A 15,149-nucleotide genomic window follows, 5' to 3' on the forward strand; every position below is an offset into this window, starting at 1 on the left:
ATAAACTACCATTATTTTAAAGAATAACGAAATATTTATATATATATATATATATATAAAGATAACATAATTTATCATATTATTCAAACAAAATTTTAACAATAAATCATTTAAATTGGCCATCAAATATATGACATACATGTAAACATAGCTTTTGCAAAAACAATGAATTCAATTTGACATAATAAAAATAAGTTTACAAAAATGAAAGGAAGACACACCATTGAATAAATCTTTGTACAGGTTATGGTTTGCTCATATATATAGGTGAGCAAGAATGTAATTATTATTTGAATGGTTATTGTGACTTATGGATAACAATTAACAAATTAAAACCTAATTTTTTTTTTTTTTTTGGGAAAATAAAAGTTCATTCTTAGAGTAAAGAATGACTCTTTGTTTTTTAAGGTAATACAATTTGATATATAATAATATATAATTAGAAAATAAGATATATAGTTTTTTTTTTTTGAGAAACCAATAAGATATATAGTTAGATCTCAATGAAACACATTTGAAATTTTTTAAAAATCCTTTAGTCGTGTATTATAATAGCATTTGTAATTTATTAAGGTACTACAATACACATATTCAACACATTTTAATGTCTTTTAGGTTATTCTAAAAAATGAAAACATGCTTTTTAGGTTACCCAATGAAAGAAAAACTAGGTGAAAAAACTTAAAGAAAAAGAAAAAGAAAATTAAATAAAAATAAAGTAGAAAAGAAATTTATGAAATACTTAACGAGAAATGCTAAGTTCACAACATTTTCATAATATTTTCACAACAAATCCTATGTGGTAGGTTGTTACGAGTTGTTATTGGTGAGGAAGAAGGGGTAGGTTTAAATTAGAATCAATAACAACTAACCACCTATAATTTGCCAACTTTATGTGTCATTATTTTATAAATTATCAAAAGAACACTAGATTGATTTATTAATTTGAGAGCTACTAATAGCTCACAAAGCAAATATCAAATGGAAAATTAAAAAACACCATTGCTTATACATAACTGTATGAACTATTTGTGATAAATAAGCTATTAACCTACTGCAAACTAATTTGAATACAAAGCAAATATCCAATAAAAAATTTTACATAGCTCCATGAACTTTTTGTGATAAATAAGCTATTAAGCTGACCAAATCAAACTGGAAAGGTCCTACTAGTACTAGAGGAGACATGTAGCTCCACTGTCTGTCCATTTTCCTCCTCATCAATCTCTCCTGTCAATTCCTCCAACGATTTTCCCTTGGATTCTGGCACCAAGAAGGTAAACAACATTCCAAAGAAGTTGATGCACCCAAGCGCAATAAGTGAATTCCTCATTCCAATACCTGTTGGGTAACCTGCATCAGTTTTGGCCGGGTTGGTGCTTTGTGCAGCATACAAAAATCCAAAGGCCCCAACAATTGCACCAGCCTTTCCAGCTGCTGCTGATATTCCATGACATGTGGACCTAAGCCTTGCAGGAAATATTTCTGCTGGTATAATAAATGTGGTTGCATTGGGTCCAAAATTTGCAAAGAAGAAGGTAAGGGAGTACATGACAACAAACCCTATTCGGTTTTCACTTTGAGTCCAGTGATGGTAAGGGATAGCAAGAGCAAACATAAACACAGTCATGAAAAAGAACCCCATAATTTGGATTGTGCGCCGTCCCAAATAATCAATGAAAGCCACTGTAAACCAATACCCAGGAATAAGACCACACAAAACTATTAGTGTTTGAGCTCTTGCAACTGTAAAAGCCTCTTTGAGAGCACTCATTGTTGGTGCCGCTGGAATCCAACCAATTGCGCTAAAGATATCCTTCTGGAAAAGATTTTGGCTATAGAAGGCAATGTCCAACAAGAACCAACAAACAGTGGTTCCAACCAAGTGACGCCCGTGGCGTTTCATGAATTGCTTGGAGAACAAGCCAAAGGAATTCTTGCTTTTCTCTTGAGCAAGACCCTCTATATCTGTCCTGACTTGTTCAGATTCGGCTTGCAGATCCACTTGTAATACCTTAGACATGTCTTGTGTGGCCAGTTTTGCATCCTTGGCAACCAAGGCAGTATAACGAGCAGTCTCTGGCATTTTCATACGCCAATAGTAAGTGAGAGCAGCAGGGATAGCTCCAAACATTAAAATTATCCGCCAGACGTAATCAGCTTGCGGTGGCAATGAGGCTGCAGGATTAATATTATATGCAGGACCCTTGTATGCATGATCAAAGGCACTTGAAACTATCAAAGCAACAATCCCACCAGTCAAATTTCCAAATCCTTGCATAGCAAAAACTGCAGCAATGAATGCCCCACGAGTCTTTTTATTTGCGTATTCAGACATGATTGTAGCTGAAAGGGGATAATCGCCGCCAATACCAAAGCCAAGCCAGAATCGGAAGAAACACAATGTGGCCATGACACCCTTTGCCGAGTGACCAAAGGACAGTCCTGAGGCTAAGGCGCACACAACCATGAGAATAAGGGTTATTCCATACACCCTTTTGCGGCCTAACTTGTCACCAAGCCAACCAAAGAAGAGCTGTCCAGCTAAGGTGCCACAAAATGCAACACCATTCACAGCATTTGCTACGTTGGGAGGCAATGTTCCAGGCTTTAATGAACCTGGAACTGTGTAGTATATGCGGCCAAGTAACTTGGTTACCAGGGATATGCAAAAAAGATCATATGCATCAGTAAAGAAACCCATTCCAGCAACCAGAATTGCCGTAAAATGGTACCATTGGGTCTTCGCAGCGTCCAGTGCCTTGAGAACTCCTAGTTGTTCTCTAGCCATTGCTAGAAATCTTCACAAGTTTTGGAGTCCTCTGTTGACAGTCGCTGAAAATTTTCCTGCATAAAGAAAAGAAAGATATCAACAGCTATCTATCGACCAAAGAAAAGAAAGATACAAACTATATAGAAAATAAATGCTCTACGAAAATTGGTACACCAATCGATCGTTGCCCATGTATTTTCAAGTTTATTCATTAATAATGTAATTAGGATAGGCATAATATTACAAGTGATAGGCAAGGAATTTACCCAATTACAAAATCAATAGCATCTTTTCAAATCTATATTCAACTTGAGATCCACATCAAATATAATAATTTTTTTTCTCTAGAAATATATGTAAACTCACCTATCTACGCTATTCTCTATATTTCACCGGCCAAATAAACCTGCAGCCTGCCCCCTTTATTTATATAAGGGCACTGTAACTACTAATTTTAATTGAATTAGATATCTATTCTATGTGGTAACTTTTGTCTCCTAATTCTAATTGAATTAGGTTTCTATTTGATTTGTAGCTTCTTCTCTTAATTCTAATTGAACTTCTCTCCTAATTAAAATTGAATTAGGTTTCCATGTAATTAACACGGTTATAAATATAATTTTGCATTTTTTAATCATATCATTCTACTTGAGAATATTAAAAAAAAAAAAAAAAAAAAAAAAAAAAGACTATGAAATAAAGTCATCAGCTTTAATTTTAATTCATTAATAGAAAAAGTTTTGAAAGGTTTGGATTGAAAGTTGCTTACATAACTTTGAATCTAAATCCATGAAAAAAAATTTAATTTGAAAATAGTAAAAAAGTAAAGATTGTTGTGAGAGAATTTAACAGAATATGAAGGCATCTTTAAAGATTTTGCATAAGTACCAAGAAATATACTCACACATACTATTAAAGGAAAAACATACACAAACATAAACCATTAAAGGAAAAACATACTCAAACTACTATTAAAGAAAGAATTGCACAAACACAAACCATTAAAGGAAAAACATACCGAAACTACTATTAAAGAGAAGAAATACAAAAACTAAAGAAAGAAAGCGATGAAAACTAAAGAGAGAAAGAATTTACGTACCTTGGGGATGAGAAAGAAGTGTTTGTAGAAACAAAAGAATAGTTTGCAGTAACACAAATAGGTTTATATATATATATATATATATATATATATATAGAAGAGTAAGTTGGCACCTCCTTTATATGAAAGAGTTTGCATTGCATACAAACATGATTTGGAGACATCCACGGCCAATAAAATCTCATTCCTAATGGGAGTCTTAATACATGGACACCGGCTTTATTTGGGGTTAATCTAACTATATACGTATCTATATGATCTTCTAATATCTATCTATATAAGACTATTACCCTTATCATTTTAATTTGGTTTTATTTTTTATAATTAATTATTATTATCGTATTCTCAAAGAAATAGGAGTGGTCATTAATGAATTACGAGGAGTTGTTGAAACTGTGGAAAGCTTTGTTGAATGATCATTAGTTATGTTGTTTAAACTTGCCAGCTCATCATGGTTGAAAAATACTTAGAATCAGTAAAAAAAAAAAAAAAAAAAAAACTGATGATTTGCATTAGAATATATGAATATATAAGATCATGAGAATGGAAAGATTTCATTGGATCATGTTGACGAGGGGAAACTTTTGCATCTCGAGAAATTTTTTGATGAAATTTTGATTTGTGATAATTGGTTTTGGTTCAATAGGGGCCATATTTGAAGGCTAATTTGGGTTTGAATTTGAGATATTTCATCTGAATTCTGATTCTTTCAAATAAGTAATTTTTAGAATGTGTGCTTAGTCATGACTATTCTTGATTTAGGTTTCGAATTAAGGCAACCTCTGCTTCATTCTTTCCAACATGTATCCCATGTACCAAATCCTTTAAGTATTTGCGCCGAAATAATATGTATTTGACTATATATATACATACATACATATATATATATGATACATTTATGATTGCGAGTCAATTATTTGATCAATGTATTACAATTTGAAGCATCTTGATTTACTATGATATTCTATTATAGATTCGCAGAACCTTGTAACTTAGGGTTCAAATCTTCCTTCTTCCAAATAGAATGTCATGGTAAATCAAGATGATTAAAAAATTATCATTGTAGATATCATCAATATATTACTAAAAGCTGAAGCGTAGCGTTTAATGTTGCTGCGCTCACGTTGAGCCACGTCAACGTCCACGTCATCATATTTTTTTTTTTTTTTCCCATTTTCTTATAATTATTTATAATTTTTTTTTTTATTTCATATTTACACTTCTCCAACCTTTCTTCCTCCCTTACCTTTTCATCTCCCCACTACTTCTCTAACCTTTCTCCTTCTCTCATTCTCTCACCTTCTCATCTCCCCACTACTCTCTACATTAATATCATTCTTCATCTTTCCCTTCATCTTCCTCTATTTTTGTCTCTTCTAATTCACACTTTCTTACTATAAATTTGTCACTATCTCATTCATTTCATGCATAGTTTTTCCTTACAAAAAAAAGGTTCTCTCTCTCTCTCTCTCTCTCTCTCTCTCTCTCTCTCTCACACACACACACACACACACACACAATTTTTGAGTGGATTTTTATTTTTTATTTTTCTTGCATCTTCGCTTTAGGTTGATAATTTTTTATATTCTTTAATCTACTTTAGGTTAATGCGATTCAGTTCTCTCTCTCTCTCTCTCTCTCTCTCTCTCTCTCTCTCTCTCTCTCTCTCTCTCTCTTTGATTGTTAAATGTTATCCTATTGCATTATAAAGGATTAAATATAAAAATATAATATTATTCTAATACATAGCATGATTTGGATAATTTAATTTGGTAGTTACTGTAATTTGATAGCATGATTTTTATAGTGCTCAATTTAGATGTTAAACTATGAGACTTTAATCATTTTTGTTTATTTTTTAATCCTTTGTGGTAGACAAAGTACTCTATAATGCAATTTATTTAGAGAAAAGCAAAGGTTGGCTAAACAAAAGTTATTGGATGAGAGACAAATTTTATCTTTCGCAATTTTACTTTAATTATTATTATTATTATTTTATAACAATGCATATATAAAAATTTAATTCTTAGATTTTGCTAATAATTGATTATTTGATAATATGTTTTGGGTGGACGAAATTACAATTTCCGCAAAGAAAATAACCTTAGTAGATTATAAATAACAATTTTTTTTCCTAATTGGTTCAATTAATCATAGTTAAGTTTTATTAATTTTTTTAGTTACTTTTTTCAGTGTTTTGGATTGTAGGCAGAAAAAATAAGTTTGAGAAAGTTTGTTTAAAACTAAAAGAATAATTTCTAAATTTTATTTTCTTTTTAATGATTCACAAAATGTTATAAATAACTTTTATTAAAAAATAAATATTTTCGTTAAATTGCCTTTTGAATTTTTGAGAAAAATTGTATTTTTTTTCATTTTAGTACGGCAAAAATTATTAAATTTATGATTTATGATTGTTTCTATATTACATTTATGATTATTCTTATAATGAATAAAAATATAATTACAAAATACATTACTCTTTATTAAATTAGTTTAAATTGTATAAAAAAAATTTAATAAAACTACCATAAAAATAATTATCATGCGCAACGCGCAGGTTTGTGGCTACTCTATATATATATATATATAAAACCGAAATCTTTGGAGCTCCCACAATTTTCCACGTCATCACTATTTTCTTTTTCTTTTTATTTTAGATTCTTTTTATTTTTGGTTCAATTTTCCACGTCATCACTATTTTCTTTTTCTTTTTCTTTTTATTTTGGATTCTTTTTATTTTTGGTTTTATATCTTATCAAGTATTACAATAGTTTAGTTTAAATAAAATTCTATTAGATATATGTTTCAAAAGCTTGAAAATAACCTTTGGAACTCCTACAATTTTCCACGTCATCACTATTTTCTTTTTCTTTTTCTTTTTCTTTTTCTTTTAGATTCTTTTTATTTTTGGTTTTATATCTTATCAAGTATTACAATAGTTTAGTTTAAATAAAATTCTATTAGATATATGTTTCAAAAGCTTGAAAATTCTATTTCAATTAAAATTCTATAACAAAAATTTTCACAAATATAAACTTCTGCCAAGGTCGAAACCCTTCATACTCACTCAAATTTTCACAAAGAAAACACACATATCAAATTGAAGCCATAGCAGGAAGCAAGTTGATTCTTCAACAAGAACAAATCCTGTAGTACAAAGGCCACCTAATTGCTTTTAGTTTTGAACTCGATTGTCTTATTAACAACAAAGTCTATGAATTGCAGTGATGGACAGCCGTCCACAAATAACATCCACGCAAGGGCTTGATGTTCTTCTTAATTATCTCATATAATTCTAGGAATTATTTTATTTAATTTTTTTTGGAATTAATATATTTAGATGGTTGGCATAGCAGACAACGTAAAAACAATTTTCTGTCATTTATGTTGCCTTCTGCATAACCCTAAATCAATGTTGAAATGTTGTGTTTTACAACCATCTGACCTTGGTAACCAAACCTTGCACCTATGATTGTTTATGATTATTTTTGTTCATTATTTGTAGTTTAAACCCATTAAAACTTATTGGCTGATGGTATTTCATGGTTTTTTTTTTCCCTTTACTTTTACTTTCAAGGTTGCTAGGAACACAACCTAACATGTGATTTTTTTTCATTGTTTAAAGTTTAGACCCATTAAAATTTAAAACTAATTACTTTATAGGTTCATGTACTTTTTTCTTCTTCTTATTTTTCTCTTTTGAATAGTCATATTTTTTGTGTTAGTTTTTGCAATATTTGAACATGTTTAGCAGATTTCAACAACTATACCATGTATTATTCTTTTGAAGGTAATCAATTTTTCTTTTATATTTCTCTATTATAAAATCATATATATATATATATATATAGTTTTGTTTCAATAATTTATAGGATGTAAATCTTATGATTCCTTAATATTTTTTGGCCTTTTGGAAGTTTTAACATCTGACTTTTTGAGTTATATTTTTGTAATATCCAAAACTATCTGGAAAATTTCAATAATTATAACCATGAATTATTATTTTGAGTGTAACCAATTTTTCTCTTATATTTCTCTGTTGTGTAGTCACACACACATATATTTTTATAATTTTTAAGCTCTTAATCTTTTGATTCTTTTCAATAGTTATAAGTTTATAGTCATGAACTATTCTTTAATATTTTTCGTAAGTCATTGCACGTTCAAACAATGACTTCTTTATCAAATTGTAACACAAATTGAAGTTATACAAGAGCAATTCATGCAATAATATAGTTTCTTAATCAATTTAAAATTTTATAAAATCAATTTAGTTTACCACATAAATAGGTAGGTTCCCGTGCATAGCACGGGTTGGCGACTAGTTATCATAATGAACAAAACCTAAATATATCAATCACACACAAAAATACAATATAATGTATTTAAAAAACATTCTCTTGCTCTTTGAAGGAAAAAACTTCAAGGCAAATTCCAAATTAATCTATTATTATAAAATCGATAACAATATTGAGATTTCCACCAAATATAATAATATCTTTTTTCTCTAAAAATTTAGATAAACTCAGCTGAAAATCAAGTTCAGTAATAGTAAATTACTATCTCCTGAACTAGGTGCAGTTATAGTTATGGTGTTATATATACACGACAACGTTCCTGACCCATGAAAAACTTATTCTTTTAACAAAAAAAAAAAAAAAAGGTTAGCATAAGGAATTGTAGACTAGCTATAAGGAGACCGTGATTGCATGGTGCACTAGTTTTGGAGTGATGCAACCTATTCACGCACATTGAGTTAGTAAGTTTTCATTGATTCTTATTTGGACCTATTACTAATATATATATATATAAATATATATATATATATATATATATTTTATCTACCACTAACAATTTGCCTCATCAATTGGTGTCAAATTTTTTGTCAAAACTTTTGTATCTTTAGATTTTCTCATAGTTTTGAAAGATTTGGATTGAAAGTTGCTTTTGTATCTTTGGAGGTAATCCTTTGAATAAATAAATTTGAAAAAGAATAAAAAAGTAAAGGTAAAAACTTGTTGCATACACATTAATGCACACACTTTTACACAAACACAAAAAAGCAATTGAAAAAATGACTTAACATGTGTGTAAAACTAATAAACACTACTCAAAAGTAAAAATTGTTGAGAGAATTGCACTATGCTATAACCAAGTGGTATTGCACGGGATATCAATCCCCTCTAAGGATGTGTGTGGATCGATGATGTTTAAGGATGTAAAACTGTTTCTTAAAAAAAAAAAAAAAAAAAAAAAAAAGGATGTAAAACTCAATTAACTAGGGGCACGCATGGGTTGAGTTGGAGGGTTGTTTTTAATAAGAAATATTTTACAACCCAATCCAACCCACATTGTTCGAGTTGGGTAAGGGTTAGGTAGGGTTCTTGAGTTGTGCACTTTTATACATGTTTCATATCTTATAAACAAATTAGGAATTCTGTAAACTATTTCAGTATTTATTTTCAATAAACTATTATAATTCACATAATATACTTAAATTATATTCCAAATTTCTAAAATTATCAAAACTAATTCTCAAACAACCAAAATAAGTCTTACTGAAAAATGAAAATAAAGATAATAAAATAAACTAATATATATATAGTTGGATTCAAATTATACTTGGTGTAACTCTAAGTAATGTTACACCACACAATAATTTGTTATTGAATTAATATTTTGAAAATCTAATTGTTGAATTACATGTTCTATATGTTCTTAACATGTATGCCAATTTTCATATCAATCGGATGCTATTTACCATTTGATCCATAAACTCATCTTTTATGCATTATTTTAAACTACAAAAAATTGAATTTTAACAATTAATTGATGACATGGATATTAATTTTTGATCATTTTGAAATTTTGCAAGCATAAAGAATATACAAAGATAATGTAATCTAACTGTAGATTTGTCAATATTCTCATCTAATTAAAAAATATTGAGTAGTATAACATTACTTAGAGTTACACCAGTATTATTTGAACCCAACCCATATATATATATATATATATATAGTATCAAAGCCACTCTTTTATGGCCGGTGTTAGTGTTGTTGTGTTCTTTATCTCTTGTCCGTGTCTACCCGAACGCTTGATATTCCGTTGTTGTGTTCCCTTCTTACCGTCATTGGCGCCACCCTAGTCGTAAAGTGAATTCCTAGAACCTAGTTGTAAGGCCCGTTTGAGCCAAGAGAGGGCGTGTAGGGCATGAGAGGTATAAGGTTGGTTAGGGTATGTGTTACGAAATGCAACGGTTGTGAGAAAAACATGATAACTGAGTGTTGAACCTAGGTTAGTATGGATAAGTTGTGGAGATCCAACTCCTCTATTAGCTCCAGGACTAGTTGTCCTCCTGATATTGTAAATGAAGAAGATCACACTATTGATGATAATGAGTTGATCCCTGATTTTTGTAAATGGACTATTCCCAAAGTTGATACTAAAACTATTTATAAAACTAGTTTTGTTGAAAGTACTTTTCATTCTGCTTACAAAACTAGAACTGTTAAACAAATTTTCTTTATTTCAAGAGTTCATGAAAAATGCTGTTTGTTCACTAAAAAGAATATTAATGACTTCCTTGCTGCTAAAAAATTCAGTTATTTGCATATTGGTATGATTCAAGTTGCTATTAAACCGCTTACCCGAAAAGGTATTAATGCTTCTGTTCTCATGTGTTTAAGAGATGCTAGATTTAAAATTTTCAAAGATAGCATCCTTGGTATGATTACTGCTTCTATGTATGATGGTCCTGTTTATTTTAACTGTTATCCTGATCTTACTCTTGCTTTGGATGATCCTAATATTGTTAAAGCTTTGACATTGAATATTGCCTCATCTGGTTGTCACATGGAAGAGGGTAGTAAGCCTTTTGCTTTGATCTATCGCATTTATTATAAACTAATGGGTACTCAAATGAATCCTTGTGCTATGATTCCTAGAGAACCTTCAAGTAAAACCATGTTAATTCAATGTTCAACTCCTGATGCTAAAATTCAAGTTTCAAAAATGATTCAATGGCAAGATGTTAAACTTCCTAATGATTGGTTGTTAGAACAAGAAACCCCTCCTGCTAAACCCATTTTTGATGAACTTGATCTCATCCATATTCAACAATATCTTGATGGTACTGTTAAAATAAGTTTTCAAAACAATCCACCTTTGAGGATCAACGAAGGAAGACATTCCTTTGCTGGATCTGAAAGTATTTCAAAAAGAGATCGAGAGATCAATGAATTTTTGAAAAAGAATTTGGAAACATCCTCTGATTTAAAACTAAAAGGTATTTCAAGTGATAAATCTCAAGTTAGCTCTGTTTACTATTCTACTAAACCTGAAACTTCCTCTCCATTTAGTAAAACTGCTAATGAAGATGAGGAAGACTCTGTTTCTGTTACTCCATCTGATTTTGATTCTCCCCCTATTGAAAATCCTCCTGTTTACCAAAATCAATTAAGAGTTTTGACTGTTTTAAATGATGATTTTCAAATTGATTGGGATTCTCTGTACAATGAGTTTATGCTTGCAAAAAACATAACCAAAAGAAAATATTTCCAAAATAATTTTGCTCAGTCTGAAAAAGACCGTGTTAAAGGAAAATGGTTGGAAAAGATGAATCAATTGAAAAAACATATTTTGTTTTTTGATTTTCTTGAAAACTATTATGTTTCAGAAGATGAGGTTTCAAAACAACATTTAAATGTGATAAAGAAATCAAATTTTGTTAAGATAGATAAAACCATTATTAGGTCTAGTCATCCTCCTCTTGACTCAATTTTGATAACTACTAAGAAAGATGAAGTGACAAAAGAGGAAGTGAAGGCCTCTCCTTTCAAAATTGCTGATGATCAAACTCCTATTGTTAGCCTTATTGAACAAAACAATTTTACTAATCAATCTTTGCATATTATTGGTCAACAGCTTGACCATATTGAAGAAAAAATTGTTGAAAAATTTGTTTCTGTTTCTGAAAAATCTATTCCTGTTAAAACTAAGAAACCTTTGATTGATTTACCCAGTCAAAGGGAAAAAGTTATGTTTAAAACTTCTCAGTCCAAGACTCTTGAAATTGTTGAAAAAATGCTTTCTGACTTAAAGGTTAAAACTGAGGGTACTTCTACAAGTACTCCAACTGCTCGAACTATTTCCAAAAAAGAAATTGTTTCTGAAGAAAATACAGATTCTGATACTGTTTCTTCTGTTTCTGCAAAAAGAATCTTTGATGATGATTTCCCAGAAATTAAAAGATTTGTTGGGAACTCCAAACCCATGTCATTTACTAAAAACTGGTATTCAAAACCTACTCCTCCTGATATGCAGTTTGAAGAGAGATCTTTTCAAACACAGTTTTCTGTTTCTGCTGATAAGCTTTATGAATAGAATATTGATGGTTTGTCTGAATAGCAAATTATTAATAAAATGAGTCACATGTCTATGGTTGGTATTGCTTATCAAAATAACCATGATCTTGATCAACCTGAAATTGTTAATTTACTTGCTACTGGTTTTTCTGGTACTCTTCGTGGATGGTGGGGTTCATACATTACTGAAGAATCCAAAGAGTCTATTAAACATGCTGTTAAAAAGAATGATGAAGGTTTGCCTATTTTTTATGAAAGTATTGGTCGTGGTATTCTTGATGGTGTTAATACCTTAATCTATACTATTCTCAAACATTTTGTTGGTACTCCATCCAATATTTCATCTCGTGTTTCTGATTATTTGAATAATTTGAGTTGTCCAACTATGTCTGATTACAGATGGTATCAAGATGTTTTTACTTCCAGAGTGATGCTCCGAAAAGATTGCCATAAGCCTTATTGGAAAGAAAAGTTTATTGACGGTCTGCCTCCTATCTTTGCTCATAAGGTAAAACAAGAATTAATTGGTAAAAATGATTCTATTGATTATGATAATTTAACCTATGGTGATATTTTCAGTACTATTAAAAAACTTGGTATCAATATGTGTAATGATGAAAAATTGCTAAAACATCAATTAAAAAATAAAAGAAAAGCTAAATATGAAATGGGAAATTTCTGTGAACAATATGGTTTGCCCCCTATTGCTCCTTCTAGGCAAAAAGGTAAAAAAACATGATAAAAGCCATAAAAAATATAAAAAATACAAAAATAACTTTGTTAAACCTAATGATTTCTATGATAAGAAGAAAAATGTTTCTAAAAAACATGTTAAACAGAGATCAAGTAAAGGTAAATGTTTTAACTGTGGTAAACCTGGACACTTTAGCAAAGACTGTTAGGAAAAACTTGGTAAGTTAAAAAACAAATTTAACATGTTGATGATAAAGAGTAAGAAAAATTATTCAGAATCCTTGAATCAAACAACACGTCTGATTCTTTGGAAGATGATTTTTCTTCTTCATCTGATTCTTGCTATCAATCTGTTGATGATTCTTCTGATTCTCCTAATATTAAAATTGGTTGTAGAGATTCTTGTTGCAATGTTGTTAATACTGTTAATGCTCTCACCAAGACTGAAGAAGATGAAAAAATTAATAATTCAACTAATAAATCAAATTCAAAATCCTGAATTGCAAAAAGAATATTTGGATAAATTTAAGAAAAATTTGATAAGAGATGAAATTGGTAAAAAACCAAAATCAACCATAAGTTTTGAAGAAACTTTGGAAAGATTTAATAAAAAGAAATCTAAAGAACTAACTGTTAATGATCTCCAACATGAAATTCATATTGTTAAACAAGAGATAAATGAATTAAAACATGAATTTAAAAGCATGAAAAGTGATAACAATAATCTCAAACAAGAATTGACAATGTTAAAAATTGATAAAGATCTTAATAAATCCGGTAATGAACAAAATAAACAAAATGAGCACAGTGATGGAGATGAATCCAGTCAACAGGCTCTTCTTTCTGATAAAGGTACTCCTGATACTTTCACTAATCCCCAACTTGCTTTTGTTAATAAATTACTTCCTCCAAAATGGTTTACAAAAGTTAAAATTGTTGTTTCTCCTGATTATCATTTCACTGTTATTGCTATGATTGATTCTGGTGTAGATATGAACTATATCCAAGAAGGATTAATTCCTTCAAAATATTTCGAGAAATCTACTGAAAGATTGGTTTCTGTTAATGGTTCTCAAATGAAAATTAAGTATGAATTGAATAATGCTCATGTGTGCTATGATAATGTTTGTTTCAAGATTTCTTCTGTTCTTGTCAAAAATATGACTGATAAAGTGATCCTTGGTCTGCCATTTATTAATGCTTTGTATCCCTTTCTTGTTGAACATGATGGAATTACATAGCAGAACTATCCAAACAATTTTTGGCATTCTCTCTCGTGTCCTCTCTCTCCATCGGTAGATATTTCTCTTCCTCACCATTGGTATAATTTGGGGGCTATAGGATTTGGATTACATGTCCTTTGGTATAATTTGGGGGCTAGGGTTTGGATTACATGTCCTTTAGAATCTGAAGTATGGGTTGGATCTAAGAGGCTTGAACATATTATATTGAAGAAATGCTTAAAAAAGAGTTTCTAAGTGTTAATGGTGTGGTATAACAATAGTATCAATTTAAGTATGGGTTGGATCTATGAGGTTTCTGGTGGTGCTATGTTTGTTATTTTTTGTTTTCCAATATTTTATCTAAGAGTTTGAAGCTGATTTTGAAAATTCTATGTGTATGTTAATTATTGAAAATCAGCTATCATATAGGTTTCCATAACCATTTTTATTGGTTTTTTGTGTTATGGAGTATAAATTAGAGTTTTTTGAGTTCCCTAATTTTGAAAGGATCGGACTATGTGATATCAAGAAGTTGCTACAAATTTATAATTTATACATTTGAAACTTGTGTTAAAGAGTACTCTTTCTCTGTACGAAATTTGGAGTATACACAAAAGCTTTTGTAGCTGAACTTCCAAAAATCATTAACAATGTCATATCTAGCTCATCTCCTAGTGTAATCTATGATTAAATCACAAAACAATCTTCATTTGTTTGTCACACATGATTCAGATCATAGGCAAAGCCTTTTAGATTTTAATCATTTTGCCAAAAGATTAACTTATACAATATGGATAGATTATTTATGTTCAAAATATAAATTGAGTGGAAAGTTGAAATCAAGTGTGCAATAGTAATATTTATTATAATGGATAAAAAAATACAAATTGAATGGATGTGTTGAAGAAATTTATAGATTAAATTATATGCATAATTCAAAAAGGTAAAAGTAAATTTTTTTAATAATAAATAAAATAAGATCTGCATTTATC

At 29.8% G+C, this 15,149-nt stretch overlaps 1 protein-coding gene across 1 annotated transcript; it reads right to left on the reverse strand.

Annotated features, from left to right (window-relative positions):
• Nucleotides 1-1,150: 1,150 nt before the first annotated feature.
• On the reverse strand, nt 1,151-2,791 carry LOC126707566 (inorganic phosphate transporter 1-1-like). The gene has a single exon (XM_050407288.1). The coding sequence runs from the start codon at nt 2,789-2,791 to the stop codon at nt 1,151-1,153; it is 1,641 nt and encodes a 546-aa protein (XP_050263245.1).
• Between the last annotated feature and the right edge of the window lie 12,358 nt (nt 2,792-15,149).

This window comes from Quercus robur, chromosome 11, assembly GCF_932294415.1.
Source record: "Quercus robur chromosome 11, dhQueRobu3.1, whole genome shotgun sequence".
In the NCBI taxonomy this organism is placed as follows: Eukaryota; Viridiplantae; Streptophyta; class Magnoliopsida; order Fagales; family Fagaceae; genus Quercus; species Quercus robur.

Bases quoted from the DNA above. Each gene is read 5' to 3' on its own strand.
- LOC126707566 (XM_050407288.1), bottom strand. From the start codon at position 2,791: ATGGCTAGAGAACAACTAGGAGTTCTCAAGGCACTGGACGCTGCGAAG.